This window comes from Mastomys coucha, unplaced genomic scaffold (assembly GCF_008632895.1).
Source record: "Mastomys coucha isolate ucsf_1 unplaced genomic scaffold, UCSF_Mcou_1 pScaffold8, whole genome shotgun sequence".
In the NCBI taxonomy this organism is placed as follows: domain Eukaryota; kingdom Metazoa; phylum Chordata; class Mammalia; order Rodentia; family Muridae; genus Mastomys; species Mastomys coucha.
Genome location: NW_022196914.1, coordinates 1,500,012 through 1,526,505, shown reverse-complemented (window position 1 = coordinate 1,526,505; position 26,494 = coordinate 1,500,012). Strand labels below are relative to the sequence as shown.

Genomic DNA, 26,494 nt, shown 5'->3' with positions numbered 1-26,494 from the left:
TTTTGGAGGGGAAACTGGGAATGGAGAAATTCGCATGTAAATAAAGAAAATATCTAAAAAAAAAGATTTTATCATAAAGGGAGATTGAACCTTGTCAAAATTTTATCTGTTGAGTCAATAGTGTGACCTTTATCCTTGAGTCCCATAACACACTGCACTGCAGTTATTTATGTATGCTAAACCATCCCCACCTTTCTGGAATGACATAAATCTGGTTATGGTATGTGTTCTTTTTAATGTAGACTTAAATTCTATTTGCTAATATTTTATTGATTTTTCTAACATGTTCAAACTCTTCATCTCCTCTGTCTCTCATATTCTCAAGCTCCATAATTATAAGCACACAGTAACACACCAGATTTTATTTTTATATAAAAGATTAGGTTTCTAGCTTTGTGTTTTAAAGTATCTTCAGTAATTATTATTATTATTTTTGGTCTCCTTTGTCATTTTAATTGAGGCACTGCTAATTACTCTTTTTAAACCTTTAAAAGCACCAAATTTTAATGTCTAAGTAAATTTGGGGGAGAAACACTATCAGGAACTTCTCTCTGGAACAAAACAATGATGTTCATTCCTCCACATGTCCAAAGTAAAGGTCTACTGAAACCAAAACGAAAGTCCAAACCCCACACAGAAGAAAAAAGATAATAAAATCACATTCTGGGGGGGGGGGGTCAGTGCACTCCACAGTCTTTGCTGGGCTAATTGTCCTTCTGCTGACTTTTAAAAATTAACACCCTAACTCATCAAAATATACATTTTCCCCCATTGGCTTTTTAAAATTAAAAATAATAATTAAAAATGAAAACCACGTGAAGGAAGTCATGAGCAGTTGCTTGACTCATTTGATGGCATATATGGCATACGGGGGTCAGGGAGGTGGCTTGCAGCACACATCATTCAGGGGATGCTCATCTTTAAGACTTAGCTTTCTGCCAAACAGTGTAAAATACCCACAATACCAAGTATGAAGGGACACAGACAATCTCTTTTGAGAATTCCACAGGACAATACAGGCTCCCCAGCTGTTCTTCATAGAGCGACAGGGCTTCAGTCAAGTTGACACAGCTCCCGTGTGAAGTATTTTCCATCCTGTTTCAGAACCTTCATTGACAGGTCGAGAATCAGTCAGAGGAACTCCCATATAGAATCTTCTTCTGGAGATGTGGAGATAGGGACAGCTGTTAAATCATTAATCACATAATCAAATTCTCTCCCTCTTTGGCATATCTTTTCAGTACCAGGATACAGTCTTCTATAAGAACCTGATAGCAGTCTCCTTTAAGATTGTCCAAGATATCTCCACATGTTCTCCATATGTATTTCTTACATCCATCAATTACCATTTGGTCAATCTCTACCAGAGTGACCATCTTTGGTTTCAGTTTGACAATTTCACATAATATGCCTCCATCGCCACCTCCCAGAATCAGTACATCTTTGCCAGTGTAGTCTTCTTTACCACTGCCCATGATGGCCCAAGTATATGCCAAGTCACTCTCTGCCAAATTAACATCCCCGCTGAGGATGAGAATATTCCCAAACTATTTTGAGTGTAGAATTTTAATGTTCTGATAAGGTGAATCTTCATCATACATCACTTCATCTATGTCATACTCAACCATGCCCATCAGCAGTAGGCCAGAATCTGTCAATGACCCCTCCTCGAACTATGGGTAGTAATCTCTTTACCCACCAGGTACTGTCTTGACTCAATTCTTTCATTTTTCTTCTATTTTGTTCAAAAGGCTGTCAGTTTCTTGTTTGCCTTGCACATCACTGAAGGTCCAGCAACACCAATCCATGTGGATAAATTCTCAAATTGGCAAAGTTGCCATTCTTGTTTATGTAAGTTGTTAAATATCCATGGTCCTGCCAGGTGTGCACAGAGTCTGTCATCCCCTGCTCCTGAAAAATGGACTGAAGGCCTTTCAGAATGGTCTCACCATCAGCTTTGGTGCTGAGTGTGAAGTCAAGCGTGCTGTGTCTTGCTGTGGTCATAGTGTGGTGAGGTCCTGTGCCATGCCTGGGGAGGCGACCACGGGAGATTGAGGGACCTTGCAGTGTGTCAGGATGCGGGCCGGCGGGGGGTGGGTGTCAGTAATTATTTTTTAGTATAATATCCTAGCCACATTTCCCTACAAATCTTATGTATCTTCTTCGTTTCATTTTCACATATATTTTATCAGAATTTCTTACTTTGAAAATGCATTCATATTCATTTTGATTATCTTTATTTTTCTTTTCTTTTCATAGTGTTGCCTCAAGAGATGACTAAAAATTAATGTATCACAAGGAATTTTATAATTAAAAAAGAGCCTTATTGTTGCTTATTAGACTTGAGGGTAACAGAATCAGGGCCTGATGAATGAGAGCCCTAGTCCTTGGCATAAATGAATCTAGGTTGATCCTCTTTTAGGACTTTTCCCCCCTTCCAGAGTCATTCTCTTGAAGTTACATTGGATATTAGAAATGACATGACCACTGGTCAACATTTTTATAGTAGGAGACTTAGTCATCCCTAAGTGACAGGGAGTCTTGTCAGACAGATTGTCCTTGAAATGAGTGTGATTATCAGTTATGGTGAGGCTGCACCACATAGGCTGTCCTCACAGGAATGAGATTGCTGTCCTTAAGTGATGGCAGCGCTAACAATTTCCTTAGGACCTTTTGTAGAACCAGAGCTGAGACAATGATCAATCAGATGACTGATCTGACCTACATTATCTACTCTGTCATACCCTGTCCATTTTCTTTGATTCCCTGCCTGATAACATCTCCCTTTCTGTAAGCTCCTGGAAGACAGATCTGAGATCAGTGAGTGCCACTCTCTCTGTTCTTCCTAACATGTTCACATTTCACTAGAAATACTAGGGACTTTTTAAACATTCAGATTTTGTCACCTATCCCTAAAAAGTGACTTATTGAATAACTACTTGTCAGACAATTCTCTGGGGACTAAGGTGTGGGACTTACTGCCCTGCACCCTTCTCCTGGCATATGCTGATATCTATAATTTTATGAATTCCTTATGAACCTGTTCTTATCACATTATAGGGATATGAGCCTAGGGCACTGTTATGGTCTATATGTAGGATGTCCCCCCAGAGGTTCAAGTTTTGCACTTGATCTCTGATAATAATACTATTTTGAGACTTTAGGAAATGTTAGAAGGTGGGGCTGAGCTCAGGAGATAGAGTTTATCTTGTTCTCAGCCTTTTCTTATCCCCCATCATTCTCGTGTGCCATGAGAACCTTCAGCCTATACTCCTGCTACCATAATAGCCTACCCAAGCATATGGGGTCAAGCAACCATAGAAAGAGCTCTCTGAAAGCAAACAAAACAAAACAAAACAAAACAAAAACAAAAACAAAAAAACATGGAGAGACCCATGGCTTCAGCTGCAAATGTAGCAGAGGATGGCCTAGTAGGTCATCAATGGGAGGAGAGGCCCTTGGTCCTGTGAAGGCTTGATGCCCCAGTGTAGGGGAATGCCAGAGTGGGGAGGCAGGAGTGAGTGGGTGGGTGGGAGGACACCATCATAGAAGCAGGGGATGGGGAAATGGGATGGGGTGTTCTGGAGGGGAAATGGGATAACATTTGAAATGTAAATAAAGAAAATATCCAATAAAAACAGAGGAAAAAAACTTCACTTCCTTCATGAAGTATTTTGTTCACAGCAATGCAAAATTCTGTCAGATCCCGACAGCAAGAGGACCTGTAGTGGAAGGCAGAAGCAAATGTGGCAACAATCAGGGAGATCTCCCCACACCTGCTTTTGGATAAGAATCACTCACAAACCTTGCCACTGTACAGATTTGCAGATTTGCAGACTCCATTTGTGACCTGATTAACTAACCTTTCTTGAGACCCATAGTAAAGCTAAACTTTGAATTCAACCCCTTGGTGACTGACTCTTCAGGGCTAGATCAGCTTGACAGTGGCCTGAAAAGAGGCTTTGAAACTTGGTAACAAGTATGAAACAAAAAAAGTGCTGTGGGGGAAGGAAAGTTCAGATGAATTTTGGTGGCTCTGAGGGTGGCCTCATGCTTGTGACATGGAAAAAGTCAAGAAGATCAGGGAGCCTGGGCTGAGTGCAGAGGAAGAAATGATACAAAATGAGGTGGGTTGAGTAGCTTGATAAATGACACATTTTGGTCCCCTTAAAAATAAATATATGGTGCTTATTATTTAATGTCATGGGTGATAAAAGAGAGGATAAGTAGCTGATACTGAGTTATACTTGGCAAATTAATATACCAGGGAAGTGATAAGCCAGTAGACCTACACTGGTGTGGGGCAGGTGTTTATATTCAAAGAAGGTTGAGATCACCATGGGTACACCTGGCCTGGGAAGGCATCTGGGATAGACATAGGACATGTTGTGTCCAAAGACTCAGGAAATATATAAAATAAACAAAACATTTAGCCTTATTCCATAAAATAATGTCTCTGTTCATGTGTTCTCTAACATGTTACATCTTATTTATTGGTTTGGCTTGTATCCCTTTGGCTTGGGTGATTTCCTAGGAGCTGAGCCTCTGTGAGGTATGGCAGCCCTAGCCTGCAAATGGAGACAGTCCTGTGGCAGGGGTTACCTGACAACATTGACTATAGAGAAGCAGGATTTGACCCATGATGTCTTGATCAAGCCTGGCTAGAAGTTGCTGCTTAGGGGCATGGAGGGCCACAGCTCCGTAGATCAAGATGAGGTCAGTCTTGGTCAGGCTTTTTTTCCCAGAAAAAATACCCTGAAGACAATAGAAGGGAGATATAAACCATGTGAAGGAATCTTTTTCTCATATTTTCTCTTAATCCTGGTGTACCACCACAGGGTTAGTTAACTGGACTGTGATGATTACTGCGATTCTAAAACAAACACTCTTACTTGTACTAATGCCAACAAGATGGACTGTGATAGGGGCCATGAATCTTTTGTTAATTAGTATCCATCCTACACTCCTTCAGGGAAATAGGGTATACATCACTGAAGCTGTGATAGGACAAATGTAGGTGCACTTAAGCTTTCTTGGTTAGCACTAGTGCCAAAGAAAATGGAGTAGACCCCTTAGTTACACAGCTGGCCATCCTGCAAAGTCAAGGCTAAGGATCGAGGACAAGAGGTAAGAATAGTGTGGAAGAGGGATATTCATTGAAGAAATAAGTATTGTTTACCTCTGAGGGAATTATGAGCTTCAGAGAAAATTATTCATTTACCTTACATCGATTGAGAAAAAATTTCTCCTTATCTTGGAATGTTTTAAGAACATTTAAAACAATATCCAAGTGGTTCTCGGCGCAGAATCCTAAAATAGATGTTGTTCCCTAAAATCAGAAGGAACAAATTTTTGAGTGTAATCATGCTGGTTCAGTAGATACTACCTGAAGACTTACCACTGTGTGCCAGACACAGACCTTTCTGGTTACTGGGGATACAGGGTTGAATGGAGCCCTCCGATATCCCTACCCCTGTGGAGCTCACAGGCAGTTAGGCTGCTTTGAGTCAACAGGGGAACACTATAGTGTACCAGGGCACAACTAATGCTACAGAGATCAAGAGAGGGAGGAGGCAGTGACTGGTGAACACTTGGCAAAATCTGTGATATAGGTAGGGTAGGTAGAGATTTTTGTGCAAACCCATTAGAGTTAGGCAGAAGCAGGGCCCTGACCAGCAAAAATGTGAATTACTGGGATTCCTATGAGGGAGAGCTTCAAACACAAAGTAAGTGCAAAGGCCTGAAGCCTCTGAAGAGAGCTGAGGGAGTGAGCACAAAAGTCAGTGTGCCCCAAGGTCTAAGGGAGTGAGCAGAAAAGTCAGTGTACCCCAAGTTCTACAGGTGATCCTTAAGAATTTGGATATATCACTAACTTTTTATTTTATTTTTTTAACTTTTATTCCCAATTGACAGATAAGGAGTACATATATTAAAATGTTATAGTGTGAAGCTCTGATACATATTCTATACTGTGGGATGTTCCAATCAGACTGAATATATTTACTGCTCTAAATACCTACAGTTGCATGCATATGTGTGTGTGTGTGTGTGTATGTTATACCTAAAACCCATTATGTCGAGGCATTTTTGAAATAGGTAATATATTATTATCAACAATGTTTATTGAAAAATTATTTGAAGAGTCAATCTCTATGGAGATGGTCTCATATCTGAGGTACTTTAATTCTTGAGGGCTGGTTGTTGGGAGCTGGTAGTATCATATTCTAGTGATACAGGTCCTCCTACCTTACTTCCCCACTGTAGATGTTGCCGTAAAATCTTCCTTATGATTCTGACAAGAATCTTGTCATGGTTCATTGATGGCAGTTTGTTTTATGGTTGCTGTCACATTTCATTTGGCCAGCTACGGCACTGTTGTTAGTTCAGAGACACAGGCCCCTATCAGTGGAAGGCAGCTGGCACACTCCTTTGACAGCCTGTGGTCTCAGTCACCACCCTAAGATACACATTCCTTTGGATCTTGTAGACTATTTATGTGCTTGCTCCATAGTACTGTGCCTTTCCTCTTCCAATACGCCTGCCATTTTAGCCCACCAAAAGCCAGTTCCTGAACACATGGACTCTCAGTTTATTCAGTGCTGAGCTGCTTCAGAACACGGGAGAAAGCCAGGAGGACACACTTATGTTTCACCTTTGGTGGGGCCGTCAAATCCAAAGAGATAACTCAAAGCCTTTATTTAGTTTTCTTTCTCCATTTCCCTCAAGTTCCCCTCCCATCTGAAAAGGCTCAGTAAAGTTCATGCTTTTTTTTTTTTTTTTAATTCTCGAGACAGGGTTTCTCTGGCTCTCCTGGAACTCTGTAGACGAGGCTGGCCTCGAACTCAGAAATCCGCCTGCCTCTGCCTCCCAAGTGCTGGGATTAAAGGCATGTGCCACCACCACCTGGTTAAAGTTCATACTTAACTGTGGATTCCATGTTGTGTGTGTTCATTTCTCCTCAGTTTGACCTTGGAGGAACCCAAGCTACACAGCACAGAGGTTAGCAGTCTAGTGTTACTTGATTGCTAATCGTGCTTGGGAGATGCACAGACAGAAGGACTTGTTCTCACCATGTCATGGGTCTGCACGAAGCTCACCTACATGGCATCCCTTACTGGCTGGAATGAATGGGACACTCAGTAACTTCAAGGGAAGTAAACAAGGCACCTGAAAAGCTCAGAGGCATGCATGCCACACTTTCTCATAGTTTGTGAAACTCCAAGAGCTTGCATGAGAGCCTTAATGGATGCTTACACTGGACACAAAGTTACATGACTTCCTAGCCTACAGCTAAATGAAAAGGGACAGGATGATGGGGAAGACGTGTTAGAAACATCACCCAGAGAGACTGAGCTGACGAGGGAGAGCAGTGGAGCAGAAGCAGTCTATACACTCAATGACGTGTAGTGGTTTCTTCTATTTATGGTGAGAGAAAGAGACGTAAGCATCCCAGAATTCCTGGGGAGCGATGTTAACAAGATACTACAAGATTTTCCTGTTAGCAGTTTCTAATGGAGACACCTCTCACCACAGTGGCATAGCCTAGGCTAAGTAGAGAGTGAATAAATATTTCCCTGTATCTCTTAGGTTCATGTTCATATTCTTTCTAGATGACCATTGAGGTCACTCTCAGTTTGAAAATTTAATGATCTTGGTGGTCATCTTCATACTTCAAGAAACCAGAGGTAAGACACATCACAGAGCATCAACATTTGAAATATATTTTTCAGTATTTTTACACACTTGGCAGGAAGAAGTGAGGTACTGACATTTAAACAGGGAAACATTTTTCTTTTCCTGGGAAGGAATTCTTTTGGACTTTGTGAATAATACTGGCACTAGTAATGGTACTGGTGAATAATTCTGGTTATTATGATATACCAGGATTGTCCCAAGGTTTTGTGGATAGGATTAAAAGCTAGCACTGGAAGAGGGAACTTGAGAGGGATCCCACCTGTCTTTGGTCTCCCAGTAGGCTGGGAGTAACCAGGAACTCATTGATCTGTGAGCTCACAAAGTCTTTGTCTTGGCAGGATGCTAAAGTAGTTCCCAAGGCTTTCCAAAGAAATTTCTGGAAGACAAAAGATGAGCAGGAGAATTCAAAAGTTAAGAAAGCAAGACGGATGAAAAGGGGGAGGAGTTGAAGTAGTCATAAGAAAAGGAAAAAAAAAAACCCTGGAGGTCTTAACTTATAATTGCCTAATATCTGCATACATCCCACACTCTCTTCTTGAGAGCATTTCCTTCAGGCTCTGTCTTCTCTGGAACTACCTGCACTCCTTCCGAACCTTTTCCTAACAGGTTCATTTTCTATATCTTCTTTTTGAAAGCTTATACATGTATAAAATGTCTCTTAGTCATATCCATTCCCTACTCCCCCCCTTCCAGCTCTCCTTGGCCCTCTCTAATATATCTCCCTTCTACTTCCCATCTCATTTAATCTAGTGCTACCCATATAAACTTGTGTATGGGGTTCCTCCACTGGGGTGTGGGTAACCTATCAATGGCTTCCTCCAATCCCAACCAAAGAAAAGAGCATCTCCCTTTCTCAGAAGATAGCCGGCAGAAGCTTGCAGCTAGGGATGGGGCTTCTGGATACCTCCCTCCTCCATGCTGGAATTTTTAACTATCTTTCACTCCTATGGCCAAGTTAGACCTCGCATGTTATTACCATATGAGGTCAAGCATAAGCTAACCAGTTAGAAATGAGACTGAGGCTACATGGACTTGAAACAAGCTGCCCTATCTAAGACTATGATGTTTGAATCAAACTCTAGTTTATACTGCAAGACCAATTGAGAAGACTGAAAGCTGAACCCAGCCAAGCTCAATTCTGAGACAACTGTCAAAATATAGGACTGTAGAATGAGTTGAGTGTCTGTATTTCAGACCATTAGTGGTAGCTTGTTACACAGCAAAAACTAACTAGTATACTTTTACTTTACTTGTTTCCAGTGTAAGGACTGACCAACTGAGAAGTCTCACTGCTTAAATTGTAGTCTGTCCAGGCATGGTAGCTCATGCCTATTATCTGAACACTTAGGAATCTGAGGTAGGAGGATTGCTCTGAAGTTCTGGGTTAGCTTAGACTACAGAGTAGAACCATATTTTTAAACATCCCCCTCAAAACTGGTCTGCCTCTTTAGAGGGTTATTTTCTTGGAGCAATATTGTAGGTTTGGAAAGTCCTGGATGAGTAATATTACATCAAGAGCAAAGGGCCAGTTTATGAGATGAGGACTAGGCACTGCTTACAAAGTTCCCCGTATGCCCTCTTCCCCCAAGACAGGGTTATTCTGTGTAACAGCCCTGGCTGTCCTGGAACTTGCTTTGTAGAGCAAAGTAAAGTCTTAATTGCATCTGCAGGCTTTCTGGAGGAGTCTGAAGAGCTGGCACTCTGAACTAAGTCAGAGTGAATCAGGGTAAAGAATTTTGACAATTATATAGAAGAATTGAAGTTTAATAATGATAATAATTCATTATTGGATTTGGTATTAGAAACTGTAAAACTTAAGAAATATCTTTTTAGAAAACTGAAATTTATAAGTGATTTTAACCCAATAAGGATCATGATCAAAGCTGCTTTTATATTCAGCACACATATTGTACTGGTTGCTATGCTTAGGGACCTGCTTCTGCATCTGTTGAAACCCTTAACATATATCAAATCGTGAATACTCTGAAGAGTGAGAGATTTAAATAGTTTTCTCCAGGCACCATTAGGAGTACACAGCAGACCCTGGATTAAAATCCCATTTACAATGGAACCCTACAGGGTAGAGGGCTATGGGCATGATACTGTTGAACACAAGAACCAGATTTTGAAAAACTTCTTGCCTCTAACCTTGCTGAATTTTAGCATTGTGTCTGGCTGCTCAGCTTGTAACAATGGCATAGCAGAAATCAAAGCACAAACTGGCATTTAACCTGTGATGAGATTTACCTTCCTGGGTCCATTATTCCTCATTTAGAGGGGATCCTTGGATTTTAGCCAAGTGCATACCTATTGTATCACAATAGTCCTTAAAGATGGGTGGGCATCTGTAAGCATGTTGGTCTACATGTTGGGTGAATAGAAGGAAGTACTCAAAACTCAGCAAGGGACCTAAGGGAACTCCTTTCTCTGATCATTCTTTTCTCCTTTTGGATATACTAAAGACAAGATGGAGGCTGAGCAGCCATTTTAGATCATAAGGTGGATTCCAAAGTCCCTTTGGTGAAAAACCAACCTTCTCCATTGAGCTGTTGGAGTAACTACCCATTTGTAGGCTGAAGTCCCGACTCAGTTGGCTGGTCCAGGCCACGTCGCTGATTTTCCATAAAGATTCCTTGAGCAACTGTTGCAGGAAGTGGAAGGTAGATGTGAGTTTGACTATTTTGGGGGCTTTCCTGTTACTTCTCTCACTTTCTAAAGTATAGCTGTATATATAACTGGGACCATTCCTTTCTCATTAAGTAACTTGTTATTTTGGAATCTTTCCCTTCATTTATTTTTAAAACTACTTTCTGGTATGTTCTGAATTCCCATTAAGACTAAAATACACAGATGTAGAAATTACATAAGTACCTTACTTTCCTTTCTTAAACAAAACTTATACAAAGATTAAAATAGAATACAATCAGAAACAAATTTCAGTTAACATTTTCCAGGTTTTAATAGTTGGAAAAACTCCATTAGTCAATGTTTGTGTGCCTTATTGCCTACAAAATATGAGAGTGAGTGAGAGAGAGAGAGAGAGAGAGAGAGAGAGAGAGAGAGAGAGAGAGAGAGCTTTCAAAGATGGAATGAAATGTCTTTAAGAACCAAACAGAGGTACAGGTGCATTTCTACCAACTTGGTCTTTTCTAAGTGGATCTTCTTGATCTTACCAGATGTTCCCAAAGAGAATCAGAGGGGACATTCTTGAATCCTTGCATTGCTTCATGGGATGATGTCTTAAAAGGATTTTTTATCTCATTGGAGGACAAAAATCTGTTAGGATTTCTAAAACATATTATTTCTCTTATATTCCCTCTTCTCTAAGCTTAGAAAAGAACACAAAATGTCAAAGGCCCATGAAAAGATTTTATGCACTTTTAAAACCAGAGCTCAGCTAGTGGGCCTCTTAAAGAAAAGAAATGAAATAGCCCTGGAACTTTGAGGGAAGAACATATGTTACACGGCTTTGAAAAAAGATTAGCTGCACACTCAAGACTGGAAGAAGGAAAGGAACTGTTCTGGAGGCTTCCTGCTAGAAAAAAAAAGAAATTCCCCATCACAAAAAGCTATTTTAAAAACAGTAGCTGGTAAATGCATGCTGGGGATTTTGAAACAGGAAGGAGGATATAAGCGAAGTAGGAATGTAAGAATGGAGGACCAGTTGAGCAGGGCTATCACTTTCAGATCTTCCAGTATATATATATATATATATATATATATATATATATATATATAATCCTAAAGAAACAAATGCTGATTTTGGAAGAAGCATTGAAAAGAGGTAGAGGAAATAATGTTGGGAGGCCACTGAAAACTAACACTTTTGCAATTAAAAAAACAAAAAAACCCAAGCACTTATTTATTTACTTATTGGTGCGTTGTGTGGAGGTGCAAAGGCAATTTGTGGCAGTTGGTTCTCTTTTTCCACCATAGAGGAATGAGGATGGAACTCCAGACTGTCAGTCTTGGGAACAAGCTCTCTGATCTGCTGAGCAATTCTGCTAGCCTGGAAAGTGGCATTCTCAAGAAGCCACAGGAAATTCTTATGCAGACAGATTATGGTGGGAAATCTGCCACACCAAACAAAAACAAAAACAAAACAACAACAACAAAAACTCCTCCTTGTCTCTGAGGTGTTCCACTGCCTGTGGCTTCCTGAGATGGAAAACCCCTGCCCACGCCTGCCTGCAACTTGGCATTCCCCAAAGCACGATTTCGGTTTAAAAGTCTGAGGGGTTTCTTGGCTACAGAGGAGCTTGTTTTCTGAAGAAAGGATAGAGCAGGGGCCGTTTGGGTTTTAGAAACCAGGGGTGGGTTAGGATAACAAGAAACAGGCAGAAAGAAAGAGTTTTCATTTTGGAGCACAGAAGTAGGATTCACATTAATCCATGTTTTGTGAATTACAGAGGATTGAAGGGGATAAAAATCCTTGAAAAATCAAGATTTAAGAAAGAGAAAGATAATAAATACAATCATCAGAACTCTCTTTAACACAGTCAACCTGAAGAGCAAACATTGTTGTTCCCATTATGACTTAAAGGTTTAAGAGATGATTTTAAAGTGCTAGTCCCTTTTTCAAGGCAAGATGCTTCATCCTCTTTGCAATGCATTCTTTTGCTACTAATAAGAAGAGGGATAATGAGTTGATTTTAGCCTCCATCATCAATAGGAGGCCCCCTGCTACTCGTCAGTGGTGTAGGACCCATCCTTACCTGTAACAGCATGGTTTCCCACAGCACGATGCTGGCATTACTTCCTAGAGATGAAAATGAATGTCATAACTTTAAATCAGCCAACTTTAATTCTCCCCGACTCAACATCCAGTGGATAAGTTCCAACTCAAACTTTCTCTTTGTTCAGGATGAGTGTTTTGAGATGAAATTTTCTGTTGGCAACTTTAAATTTCTTGTCAAGTAGACAATGTCCTTAACCTATGATAACATCTGTTATTTTTGCTATTTTGAGTATTAATGACTGAAATGAACACATTTTGTAATGCATATTTTAACATTAATAATGTTTTGCTTTGGAAAGCTTTAACATGTGTGTGTGTGTATGCACAAGTGTGTAATACTTTCCAACCCCCCTATGCATACATACTACTGAACACATATGAAGGTCAGAGAGCAACTTTCAGAGACTGTTTATCTTCTACCATGAAGGCTCTAGAGACCCAACTCAGGCTGTCATGTTTGGTGGCAAATGCTTTTACCCATCAAGACATCATCCAGCGTCCCCCTCTGTCCCCTTTTAAAAATAATATAGCCCAAGCTAGCCTCAAATTTCATTATGTATCTAAGAATGACTTTGAATAAGATTGTTTGCACATCTCAATTATTAGAATTAAAAGCATGCATCAGCAAGCAGCTGCCTCTTAGATAACAGCAAAGGAAAATGTTTCTGTTTGAGGGGGGAAAAAAAGAGCAAAAAGAAAAGTTCCCAGAAAGCTGCCACCCTGACCCATGACCGTAACGTGTTGAGAACTAGATGGTAGGGAGTCAAGTCAAACAAGACAGAGCTGACTGCCTTACCTATCATGCTCATTTCCTTAATTGCCTAAAATGAGCGGTCTTGCCTTATGGGGTTACAGATAAATGGGGCATCATTTTTCTGTAGTCTTGTCTCCTAGCAAGCATAAAGACACAGCCACACTATCTCATACCTTCCAGAGGCTGCAGGAGTGCAGGCATGCGTGTTTTCCACATCTCTACCAGTTTAGGATGGATTAGCTCAGGCATAATCTTCAGAAGACCTATTGCACCGGCCCCACACAACTGCCCTAAACTGGCCAGTATAGATATTACCTACAAGGCAGAGCAGGGATGATCAAGTGAGAATGTATGTAACGGGACCACCTTTGCTTTGTCCTCACATTTTCCTCTCATCCCTAAATTAGATGCTCTTTTAACAAATAACCTAAGTCTCTTCTTACTCAAGGACAAAGTTAATATTTAGACTATTCTTTCATTTCTCTGTTCTTTTTCCTTCCTTCCTTCTTTCCTTCCTTCCTTCCTTCCTTCCTTCCTTCCTTCCTTCCTTCCTTCCTTCCTTCCTTCCTTTTTCTGGCCTGAGGGTGAAGGTTAAAAAAAAATCAACTACACATAGAAACAAGGAACACAAAAATTAATGGAAAGAATCCATATTTGGATGTACTCATTAATTAAATAAGAACCTGGAGACTATTGATTGAATATGGGATATATTTGTGGCCAGATATGGAGAAGAGAAATTTACATCATAGATATGGGATTTGATTGATGGTACTTACATAAGAAATTCAGTACACTTTAATTTTAATTTTGGGGGGCTCATCTTGGATCTGAATCTGCATCCCATGTTTATTTTTTTTTATTTTTTATTTTTTTGGTTTTTTGAGACAGGGTTTCTCTGTGTAGTCCTGGCTATCTTGGTATTCACTCTGTAGACCAGGCTGGCCTCGAACTCAGAAATCTGCCTGCCTCTGTCTCTCAAGTGCTGGGATTAAAGGCGTGCCCTACCACCACTTGGCCCATGTTTACTTTTAAGTAATTAAGTTTAGTAAGAGTTTCAGAGTGAGAAGATTATCTTGTCAGTAGTAAGTTTTCAAAAATGCCATTAGTGTAGTAGAGAATCTTCATTTCCTCTCGGTGTCTTTCAGAGTGTTTAGGCAAGTTCTTTCTCAGAATGTATTTTTAACCTGAACTGTCTGCATTATCAGCTTAAATGTATCCCATCTTGGTTCTTTGTCACTCACCAGAAGTCGTGCCAGCAGCTGCTGGGGTGAAGGAAGTTTCACTAGAAAGAGAAAGCAATTTTCATCATCACCACAGGGGACCGGGGAAATTCATACTGGGGTCGGGTGTGAGCTCAAAGTGTGGTTGGTAGCCATTCTGGAATGAGTCTCTCAGAACAGAAAGGTTTTGCTTTATTTATGGATGTACAAACCAGCTCCTGTAGAGATGACAAGTGCTGTTGACTCCTGGATATCACGCTTCTTCTTCTCTTCTGCCATAATCAGAATTCGGATGATGTTAAACAGGTAGTCCAGTGTTCCTGTGTATTCCTCAGGTACCACGTACGTCAGGATTCGAGGCCACAGTACCTGTAGGACACATGGAAAGTGTTACTTCTTGTTTTCCATACTAATATCCTCTATGTTCCCCTCTTTGTTTTAGAATCCTCTCTTTTGTTATTATTTCAGTTTTCAGGTCATGTCAAAGAGAAATAAACATGTCTGCACATTCATGTTTGAGTGCTAGTCATAGTGAGTGTGGGTGGGTGTTTCTCCCTGGAATTGCTCCTTGATTTTGGAGTGGGAAAATTCTTCAGTTTGAATGATGGCTGGAGGCACTAAGGGTAGTCCTGCTTCTCTGGGCTCCCTCTACAACGCCAGGCTTCTTCTTGTCAAAGTGACGACTGAAATTACCCCACATATTTTCCCCAACTCCAACGCTGAAGTGACACTGCCCTGGTCAGAATGGGGAGGAGAGGATGAGAGGACGCTCTACAAGAGGCAGACTGGGCATGGCTATTCCTTGTGCTCTGTGGCTCCATTGCTGCTCTCTCTAGTTCTGATAGAAACCCTGGTGTCAGCTTTGGCTTTGCGCATCGGCACTTGTATTTAATCATGAATCCCTCTTTCGCTGTTAGACCTCTCATGCTCTCCCAGTTTCGCTTGTATTCGGGTGCTGTATGACTCCTATTAACTGGCATCTGGTCAGTTTCTTTCTCTTAGGCTATCTGTGCCGTTCCGTGGGGGTCTCCACACAGATTCTTTTTTGTATTTAGCCTTTGACAAACATTTTTATTTGTTCATCATCCACGAGGCAATAATTCAATATACCAGAGTCTTTGACATTTAGTCAAGGAATGCTGAATGTCAAGAATCCTGTTTTTTTTTGTTTTTTTTTTTTTTTTACTTTACTGATTCCTTCATAAGAAGGTTTCAAACTTCAGTGTGCACCAGAAATTCTAGGGCTTTTTCAGTTGTAAACTGTGATATGCTGATTTATTAGGTTTATAGCTTCAAAATATGCTTTTGAAACAAATATTCCAAACAACTCAAGAACTATATGCTAGCCTAGATGAAGACTCAGATCCACTACAATTGAAGGGGGAGGCCCTATTGATTGCATCTTGGTTGTAACAATGATTTTGAGTCATCAAAATTTATCTTCAGGCTAATTTGCTCAAGAAAAAATAGTTTCTTAAGATCCTCGCTTTGAAGTTTAAATTAACTTTGTCTCCAATGGTCCCTGAGCCTGGGCACATTAAAACTGTTCTTTCTTTGCAATATTTCTAGGTAGGTTAAGATAAGAGAAGTAATATATCAGAATCCCTATGAACTGAAATGCACTCTCTACACATAAAGTAACCCATACCCATTGCCTTAAGTATAGAGTTTATCCGGCTTTGAGAAACATCTCTCAGCTGTGCACTGAGCATCAAATTGCAATTCTTACAGAGTATCAAAAAAGCTAAGGCTATATCTTTTGTAAACTCATGCCTTGAGCGCCAAGTGAGCAGGTCCCTAGACAGGTGATCACAGTATCTTAAGTGGTAATGAAAGTCCCTTACTGAGTTGGGGCTGTCTCAGATCCTATTCCCTGACACTGGATCCCCTTCCCCTACCTGGAATGGTAGAGGATGTGCTTAGTCCTACTGGGATTAGTTGTCTCAGGGTAGAGTGCTACCCAAAGCTGGCACCCCCTTCTCTGAGGCAAAGAGGAATCATGGGGGGAGGGATGTAAGGGTGAGACTGGAAGGGGAGGAAGGAGGTGGGGTTGCAATTAGGATGTAAAGTGAATAAAAGAAAAGTAAATTATTAAAAAAACAAAAAACAAAAGAAAGTCCCTTACCTGGGGCATCCCGATCACCAGTGGATCCAGGGATTTTAAGATCTCAAGGCTTGTTTCTTGAACAGATTTTTCCCCATTTTCATGTTCTTGAGAGTTAGATTTGACTGGTTTCTCCTTTAAGAAATGTCAAACAATTTCCTTTAACTTTGCTTTGTGTGCTTTCAGATGCTGGGCAGAAGACATTAATGCTCAACCCAAGGACTCATGGAATGCACCAATCTGGATCCCTAATACCAATCATGTACTCATTGGAGAAATGGGGTAGAAGATAACATGATTGGCTAAAACACCAAAAGAAAGTTTCTAAGACTCTTGGATGCCTTCCGTTCCTCTGTCCTCTAGGCTTTTACCATTTTTCATAGGAGAAAAATGCAAATCACTGTTTGCCAGTGGAATGGATAGTAATTCCTGTTGTGACAGGGTTTCTTCTGTATAGCCCTGGCTGTCCTGGAACTCACTCTGTAGGCCAGGCTGGCCTTGAACTCAGAAATCTGCCTGCCTCTGCCTCCCAAGTACTGGGATTAATGGCGAGTGCCATCACCACCACCGGCCAAATGCTGAAATCTTAAACCTCAAAGTGATGGTGTAAGTAATGGTGGTGCTCCGAGGGTGGTAAGGCTGTAGGCACATAATTGAATGGGAGTTTTGTGGAAGCGACCTAAGAATCAGCCAGTCCCTGTATCAAGGGTGGCCACACTGAGAAGGCACTGTGTGGGAGGAAGATCTCATTAGACACAGACTCTTAAATATTGTTTAGAAGCTGCCCAGCTCAAGGTATTATTGCGTTTGTGGCTCAAATAAACTCACCACTGTAGTATATATTTATGTCTAAAGCCATTTAAATTTTCCTAGCCTCCCTCATCTGAGGCCCTTGGAGGCTATGTTGCTTCCTCAGAGAAAACTGCCTTATCCTAGTGTGCATTCGTTTTAAGTGAGAAATGGCATCAGTGAAAGGGAAAGGGATCTAAGAGAACCAGGGGGTTAGAGAAATAATAAAAGTGGTAAGACAGAGGTTGTACTTGGGTGATGTCTTAGTCAGGGTTTCTATTCCTGCACAAACATCATGACCAAGAAGCAAGTTTGGGAGGAAAGGGTTTATTTGGCTTACTTCCACATTGCTGTTATCACCAGAGGAAGTCAGGACTGGAACTCAAGCAGGTCAGAAAGCAGGAGCTGATGCAGAGGCCATAGAGGGATGTTCCTTACTGCCTTGCTCAGCCTGCTCTCTTATAGATCCCAAGACTTCCAGCACAGGAATGGCACCACCCACAAGGGGTCCCACACCCTTGATCACTAATTGAGAAAATGCCCCATGAGCTGAATCTCAAGGAGGCACTTCCAACTGAAACTCCCTTCTATGTGATAACTCCAGCCTGTTTCAAGTTGGCACACAAAACCAGCCAGTACAGGTGACATCATTTTCTTTGCGGCTCATTGAGTCAACTGCAATTAAAGAACTATTACAATCAAAACTGTAGCTTGCTCATACCAGGTTCCTGTTGGACATGGCAAACTGGGAGAAGATGTAATCGATCAAGGGCCATCCTTCTCGAGCTTCGATATATCCCTTTTCACACATGGTTTGGATGAGAAGCAGGGTGGACTTCCTCACCTGGAGGAAGAGTAATATGGCAGCTGAAATGATTTATGGTTTGCAGAGGAGAGGCAGGCCCTTCCACATGCCTGCCACCTTCAGAACCATCCAAAGGTGGGGACTTAAAAAGTATACATTTTTACTCAACCATGATTTATTCCAGAATCTCTTAGGGAGAAATTTGTTATTTTCATGAGTTCTAAACTATTATTTCATATGAAAATTAAAATAATCATTCATTTTTTTCTTATTATAACTTTTCTAACATGGAAAATTTGAATAGCAGAATGCAGGAAACGTCAGGCAGTCTCTTACAAGACTTATTCTTGATGGTCTCAGGTTGAAAAATCTATGTTAAGAAAAAGACCCATGGCTTATTTTTGGGAAGAAAGTGCACTATCTTTTAAGGAAATATTTATTTTTGAAAGTGTAATACAATTACATCATTCCTCCATTCCTTCTGAACCTTCTCATGTATCTCTCCTTGCTCTGTTTCATATCTATAGTCTCCTTTTTTTCATTGTTACTACACACACACACACCTAAATATAATAGATTTGTTAAATATGTCTATACAAGATGCTCTGTGTGTGCCGTGTTTCCTGAATGTGTTTGTTTTTAGGGCCGACCATTTGTTGCTGGATAACCAGAGTTCTTCCCCCGGGAAGATTCTTTCAATCTCAGTGTTCTGCAGTTGCTGCCCTTCTTTCCTCTGCTCGTGGTCAGCACGTCTCTTGTTGTTCTCGTTCAGCTCACATTTTGGTAGTCATCTTTTTAAAGGGAATTTCTGTTTCTCTAGAGTGCGCATGTGCATGTACATGGGTGCATGTATTCTACAGCTCACATGTGGAGATAAAAAGACACCTTGCTGGAATGAGTCTTTCCTTCCAGCATGTGAATACTCAGGATTAATCCCAGGGTAATCATGCTTAACAGCAGGTGTATTTTCTCACTGAGCAGTCTCTTCAGCACATATCATTGTAAGTAACCTAAAAAAAAAATCTATTTGAAGAACATCGCAGAGTTGGTATGGGAAAACTCTTTTATTCCACTAGGAAGTCTTGGAACTGCATGTAAATTAGAATGTAATTTATCTTTTGGGGTTGAGTTCTTTTAAAAAATGACAATGACCACTGAGCAATTTATAAAAAGTTTCACACTAGATCCTAAAAAAAAAAAAAAAAAAAAAAAACCAGAATAATTTTACTCATTCCTAAAGCCATCACCAACCAAATAGAAGTGCCAGTTAATGTTCTTACTTTTACACTGAGGTCACCCATGACAAGTTTGATTGTCTTTTCAATTGAAGTCGTATGGTTCCTAAACTTGGGCTCTGAAAAATCAAAAGGAGAAACGGAGGTCAGACCCAGTAGGAATACAGTATAATCTAGAATTGGTGAAAACCTATAGAATTAAAGCCCACAATTTGAAGGCTCTGCTTGATAACATTATATGCTGCTCCTTCCCCTCCTATTTCTTATATCTTCTAATCATTAACCATGCCAATTTCCCCTTTAGTTTTCTGTTACATCTGTTTCTTCCATCACAGGTTAAATTACAGCATGCATTGCATACACCATGTCCAGGGTATAAAACTTAAAGACTCTTTTGTATTGTTAAACAAACTTTTCTAAACTGACTTTTAAACAACTAGACTTTTAAACTTACCATGACATGAAAAAAATTGAATTCTCACATTTTACTGAATTCAGGATATCAACCATTTTATAGTATATCATTATTTATTTTACTGCACCAAAAAAAGAAAAAACCATACAGTGGGCAATTAGAATAAAAACATTAATAAAAAACATGTTCACTATTATAATAATGTAATTTTTGAAAATAATGTGATATAGTGATTCATTATATTCTATTCTGTTCTAAATGTAGAGAGTTCTATACCCCTTCATCAAACTGCTGAGTCTTCTAAGTTTTTAAATTTAACTCTTCAAATTTCTTTATCTTCCTCAATGAAATGCATTTGTAAATTTCACAAAGAAGGAAAATAACTGAAAATGCCTGCTTAGACAGTGGAGGTCACAGAAGACCGAAAAGACAGTTTTCAGTGTGTGATGTCACACAGAAGATGTAGCAGAGGGCTTGGGAACCATGGGCTGCAGCTACTGTCTTGCTGATGAATGATTCTGGCTTCATCTTTAAGGCTTACCCTCAGCATTGATAGTCGATCTTAACAGAGTTAAGATTCCTGTTCGAACAGCCTCATTGGTACTTCTTATTTGTTCATCAAAAAAATCCAGCAGGTCTACAGGGTTGGCATGAGCTGCAGGTTTAGAAATACCAAGCTTGTGAGAATACCTTCAAAAGATTCGCATTAGCACATGCTAATTGCACATTTTGTTATTTTAATATGTGCATGTAACATATGGCAGGACCCATTTTCTTCTTAGGTAAGATTCTTGTGAATGAGAGGACAGGAATTTCCTCTTGAGGGCTGTCAGGGCCACTCTGTGGTTGGTTTTGTGACCTCTAGGCAACCGTAGTTCTTCTGTAAGTAGTAATACAGAACTAGCTGAGCAGTTTGTTTTCTAAGATACTTGCAGGGCTTGGGTTACTCTCCTCCAACCTGTGTCCTTAGCCTCATGTGGAAGTTAGGAATGTTGCAAAGACAATCTAGAGAAGGCTAGTAGAAGGGATACTAATTCAAAGGACCTAATGTACCTATAAGAAGAAAAGGGGGCACATGAAGGGTCGTGGCAAGATCCATGAAGATGGAGGCAGAGACGAGACAGATACCTCACCAGCCCAGAAGCTAGAGGGCAATAGGGTAGAGTAATGGGCCTGGATCAAGGGAAGGCATATTGAGTTAGAAGTGATCGGAGCAAAGTGAACTAGTGAGTTAGGCATACAGGGAAGAAGAATGTACATCATTAGAGAAGTTGGGAGAGAACTGGGGGGGGGGGAGGGCTGGAGAGACTGCTCATCAGTCAACCGCACTGATTGCTCATCTAAAGGGCATTGGCTTGGTCCCCAGTACCCACATGATACTGCAAAATCATTTTTCACTCCAGTTACAGGTAACTCAATGTCATATTCTGTTTTCCAAAGGCATTGCATGCACACAATACATAGATATACAAGCAAGTGAAATACCCATAAGTGGATGGAACTAGAAAATATCCTGAGTAAGGTAACACAGACACACTCACTGATAAGTGGACGTTAGGCAAAAAGCTCAGAATCCCCACGGTACAACTCATATGAAGCTCAAGAATAAGGAAAACCAAAGTGTGGATGCTTTAGTCCTTCTTAGGAGGGGGAACAAAATACTCACAGGAGGTAGGGTGAGAAGGACTTGGGAGGAAGAAAGGACGGGAGGGGAAAAGGGGGTCAGGATTAGGTATGGGAGGAGATGGGGATGATAGACAGAGGGAAATTGAACAGAGGTGTGTAGCAATGGGGGATGGGGAACTGGGGGTAGCCACCAGAAAGTCTCAGATGCCAGGAGAGCAAGAGGCTCCCAGGACCTAATGGGGATGACATTAGCTGAAATACCCAAACAAAGGGGAGGGAGAGCCTATAGAGACCATATCCAGAGGATAGGCAAGGACCTTGGTTGGGTGATGGGGCTCCCCACTCATCTCCAAGTTTTTAACCTAGAATGGTTCCTGTCTAGAGGAAATACAGGGACAAAGTGTGGAGCAGAGACTGAAGGAAAGGCCATCCAGAGACTGCCCCACCTGGGGATCCATCTCATATACAGACACCAAACCCATACACTACTGCTGATGCCAAGAAGTGATTGCTGACAGGAGCCTGATATAGCTGTCTCCTGAGAGGTTTGCCAGAGCCTGACAAATACAGATGCGGATGCTCAAAGCAAACCATTGGACTGAGCATGGGGACCCCAATGGAGGAGTTAGGGAAAGGAATGAAGCAGCTGAAGGGGTTTGCAACCCCATAGGAAGAACAACAATATCAACTAACCAGATGCCCTGGAGCTCCCAGACACTAAACCTTCAACCAAGGAGTACACATGGAGGGATCCATGGCTCCAGCCACGTATATAGCAGAAGATGGCCTTGTTGGACATCAATGTGAGGAGAGGCCCTTGGTCCTCTGAAAGCTGGATGCCCCAGTGTAGGGGAATGCCAGGACAGGAAAGTGGGAGTGGGTGGGTTGGTGAGCAGGGGGTGGGGGATGGGAATAGGGGTTTCCAGAGAGGAAACAGGGAAAGGGGATAACATTTGAAATGTAAATAAATAAAATATCCAATAAAAATATCAAGGAATACTTAAAAATGTGATAGATATGCAATGAAGTAAGAGAGATCTGGAGGAGGTGGTCTCTCAGAGGAGTGCAATGCCTGTTTTCAAATGTGCTGATGCAGAGACTTTGGCATCTCCTTTGTAATCGGTGCCAGGTGTTTAAAAGATGATAGAAAGGAGAAGTATGGTAATGCAAAAGTAAAATAAAGAGAAAGAGAGAGAGAGAAGACAAAAGAAAGGGAGGAGAAAGAGGAGAGAGAATTTTTTTTTAAAGTTCTTGCGATCAAAGGAATGACCAAGAATGAGACAAAGAACCAAGCCAGGACTTATGACTTGAAAATATCATAGTATCTGATATACTCAGAGGAAAAGCAATCTTTAGGGTGAGAAATTCATGCTGGTTTCCCAGAAAAATCTTCTGGTTGGTAGCAGATAATACTCTCTACACAGAATCACCTTGTCCAAGGTAGCCTGGCGTGACTTACCACTCTACCCATGCCACTCCTCTTGTGATCCTGTGGGAGGGAAGGGCAGGCAGAGACTGCTGTGAGCTTAAGGAACATTCTGTATGTGTGGCAGCAGTTCCATCTTTGTCACTGTGAGCTATCTCTTATTAGCACTCTGGATGCTGGGTCATACCTAGGATGAGGAAACAGCTTGAAGCTTCAAGTTTGTTTTCCTTTATTGGAGGCTCTGGAACTTTGCAGATCTAAATAGGGAGGAACAACAACAATCGGAGACCAAGCAGAAGTCAAAGGGGGAGAAATAATGTGAACCGAACAAAGAGATCTGACTGCATGGACTTCCTACCTGGTGCAGCAAACTGCTGAGGATAGATCTTCTCAGGTTCTTGGGAAGGACAGTGTCATAGAGGACTGTGGCAATGAGTATCTGCTTTAGACTCTAAAATGGAAGCAGTGGGTTAGTGGACTGCTGCCATTGAGGCAGCCACACAGGAGCTAGAGGCCGACCAGTGAGTACATTTTATGAGAAGAACAGACCCAACTGTGCTTCAGTTAGAGAGTTTTCATAGTGATTCGGATGTCAGCAGCTCGGAGTGAGAGTTCTTCGCACCTCTTTGCAGTTTCCATCAATGGTTGTGGTGAGCTCTTTCTGTTATGCCCCAGCAAGTGGGTAAGGGGAGCTACTGAAGAGGTGTTTGAGTTCCCTAAGCTTTTTGAAACTTGGTGTCCTCAGACAGGTGTCAAAGGGAGCCCCTTCCCCTCTTACCTGTGTGATGTAGAAATCATTCTCCTTGTCTTGGTACTGGATGAGGAGCCAGGATATTTGGCTCAGTGCAAATTCACAAAGGTCTTCCCGATGCAGCAGCAGGCTCACGGTGGGGCCATGGGCCTTAATTATGGCCAAAGTCTATAGAGGCAATAAACAAAGATCATTGATGATGCTGTGCTATGTTTTGTGGATAGCTTTCAGTGTATGGGTGCTTAGGGGACTCCATAAATACAAAAATTTATTTTAGGAAAAAAAAAACACCTTTAGAAACAAAGCCATTCTGTTTTGTTTTGTTTTGTTTTTTTTCTGAAAATGTATGAGCAACAGCATGTGTAACCACATCTATGTCTATGTGGATGTTCGTTTCAATATTTGTTCTTTAATTGTTTTTGGTGTATGATCCCCGACCCTGCCCTCTGTGTTTGTATACATGTGCAGATGTGTGCATGATTGAGGCTCACATATGGAAGTCAGAGGAAAACCTCAGGTGTCAGTCTTAATCTTCTATCTTGTGAGACAGGTTGTTTTGTTTGTTTGTTTGTTTGTTTGTTTCTGTGTTAGTCAGGCTTGGCAGCCTCCAGCTTCCTCTAATTCTCATGTCTTTGCTTCCAGGTCCCCGTAGGAGTGTGCTGAGAATTCAGACACCTGCCCTTCCATGTCTGGCTTTTGTGTGAGTTCTGGAGATCCAAATTAAAGGTCATCAGACTTGTGCAACACGTGCTTTACCAACATTTCTCATAGTCACTTTCAACATACTAATGAATTAAAAATTTTCCTGATGTTATAAAATACTTTTGAGACTCCATATTTCTTCACTATTAAAACCTTCCATTTGGAGGGAAGCTTGTAAAGACACAGGGTGAGAATTAAAACAATATGTTATTTTCAGGGGAGATGAAACATTCCTTCCAGAAGGGAAGTCTGTTTTTAGTGATGAAATACTTCACCATCCGAGATTGAAACCTTTCATTTTTCAGGGAAGGTAATCAAGACACAAGTTGTTTATATGGAGATGAAACAGCAAGATGGTCTATGAGGAGGTGAAACACTGAATCCTTCTGGGAAGCTTATTAATAAGCTCAGGAAATTAAAAAAAAATGTCTTCAGGAAGTTTCTGAAACTGACAAGGTTCAGTAGGTCCCTCTTTCCCCAGGCATATATAAGCAGTAAGGATGGCTGAGAGACTCTCAGATGAACTGAAGTGCCTGAAAGAAGCAGGAAGCGTCTGAACTGTCTAGAAGAGGCTCAGAGCAACTGAGCAACCTGGACACCCTTCAACTTGGTAGAGCTGCCTGAAGGTCGTGCAGCACACTATAAGCTTCTCACTTGCTGGAACTGTTACCCATGTTGGGATAGGCTTTGGTGATGTGGCTGTTTTGGAGTCATTTCTGCTCTTGTACCTAACCCCTCACCTAAATGTCTGTAATTAAGTCCAATAAAACCTACTGGTTCACCAAGTTGGGCTTTGGTGGTACTTGGATCTCGGTTCCCTGTCTGTGATGAGTTGATGCTTGTTCATGAATTCCCAAGAAGAGTGTCACATGGCATTGCATGCTATTTTGTTGGTTTCCCCTCACACTATTTCACCTACAATATTCTTACTTACTTTCCTTATTTTCTCAGGATAAATTTGTTAAGATGCTTTGTTCTGAATTTCTTACCTCCACTTCTTACAACCCCTGCCCCCCAAAAAGTCCACTGTAACTGAGCTTCCATCTGACACTGGGAAAGGACAACTTCCAGAGCAGAAAGCAATTTTAAGTACAAACAAACAGTTTAGTGTATAATTTGATAGCCTACATGCTGAAGCTAAGATATGTGGTGATCTGTAATGTTTTCTTTTACAACAAACCATATTAAAACTTAGCAGCCCTTTACATCACCGTTTATTTTACTTGAGACTGAGTCAGCTGGGATGCTTCTTCTAATGTAGCTTACTGTTCTCGGCATAGTTTCCACTGTTTTTCTTGACTTCTGTAGTAATGGCCTGTACATCTTTACGTGCTATTTTGAAACTTCTTTTTTCGTTTCTGGAATCTCATTCTCCTTTTCCTCTTCCTTCAGAAATATTTATCCTTTATCCTGTCATGAGTTATTCCTTTGCATTTTTTCTAGAACTCAGTTTTTGCCACACTCAGCTTTTTATGCTGTTCTTGGATGACACTATCCAAAAATCATTCAGTTATTTAAATTATGATGATACCCAAACCTATGTAACTAGCTTTTGATTTTTGTCTTAATTATGAGCCAAAACTATCCAACCCTACTAATAAATATATCATAGGCATTTAAGCCACCATAAAAATTGCAATACTTTTACACATATGAGTAAAATCTTTTGATGTTATTTATTTAACTGTGTTACTGGTAGACACCAGAGGTTTTTTTTTTGTTTGTTTGTTTGTTTGTTTTTTGTTTTGTTTTTTTTGGACTTATTGATTCTTGTCAATTTAAAAATTCAGTTCAAATGTAGTTTATGACATACAAAACATAAACAAATCGACAGTCTCTCATTTACTCATTTGTTTTCCCCACACATTGAAATACTAGAGTGAGATTTTGGTCTGTTCAGGCTTTGACAAATCTCTATCATCTGAAACAGGATCAGGCATCTTGTCCTTCAAAAAACTTCGAGTGGGACAATGGATACACAGTGACTTGAAGTAGATAGAAAAATTGGTAGACTTAATATACCTTCTAAAACATAACTAATGATACCCACAAGAAGTTCCACATTTGCTGATTTTATCATAAAATATTCTTTTAAAAACTGCTTTAATAGCTTAAAGTGTAGGTAAGAAACCAAAGAGGTTCACTAAATTTTAAGCCACATATATGTATATATATGTATGTATATATATATTAGAGGATATGTATGTGTGTGTGTGTATATATATATATAT

At 40.6% G+C, this 26,494-nt stretch overlaps 1 protein-coding gene and 1 pseudogene across 4 annotated transcripts in view; both read right to left on the bottom strand.

The window, feature by feature from the left end:
- Nucleotides 1-26,494, bottom strand: part of Mroh2b (maestro heat like repeat family member 2B) — a 64,032-nt gene that overhangs the window by 27,890 nt on the left and 9,648 nt on the right. For 3 of the 4 annotated variants that reach the window (XM_031360303.1, XM_031360302.1, XM_031360305.1), the window contains 15 exons: nucleotides 23,589-23,729; nucleotides 23,169-23,261; nucleotides 22,998-23,067; nucleotides 20,300-20,413; nucleotides 19,389-19,462; nucleotides 18,025-18,147; nucleotides 16,536-16,649; nucleotides 14,623-14,779; nucleotides 14,432-14,472; nucleotides 13,361-13,502; nucleotides 12,411-12,454; nucleotides 10,229-10,336; nucleotides 7,955-8,071; nucleotides 5,222-5,329; nucleotides 4,603-4,755 (listed from right to left, as the gene is read on the bottom strand). In XM_031360303.1, the coding sequence (XP_031216163.1) occupies nucleotides 4,603-4,755; nucleotides 5,222-5,329; nucleotides 7,955-8,071; nucleotides 10,229-10,336; nucleotides 12,411-12,454; nucleotides 13,361-13,502; nucleotides 14,432-14,472; nucleotides 14,623-14,779; nucleotides 16,536-16,649; nucleotides 18,025-18,147; nucleotides 19,389-19,462; nucleotides 20,300-20,413; nucleotides 22,998-23,067; nucleotides 23,169-23,261; nucleotides 23,589-23,729 (1,599 nt within the window). The remainder of the gene's footprint in view (nucleotides 1-4,602; nucleotides 4,756-5,221; nucleotides 5,330-7,954; nucleotides 8,072-10,228; nucleotides 10,337-12,410; nucleotides 12,455-13,360; nucleotides 13,503-14,431; nucleotides 14,473-14,622; nucleotides 14,780-16,535; nucleotides 16,650-18,024; nucleotides 18,148-19,388; nucleotides 19,463-20,299; nucleotides 20,414-22,997; nucleotides 23,068-23,168; nucleotides 23,262-23,588; nucleotides 23,730-26,494) is intronic. The other variant, XM_031360304.1, reaches the window with a different exon arrangement.
- LOC116083516 lies at nucleotides 440-2,516 on the bottom strand (annotated as a pseudogene).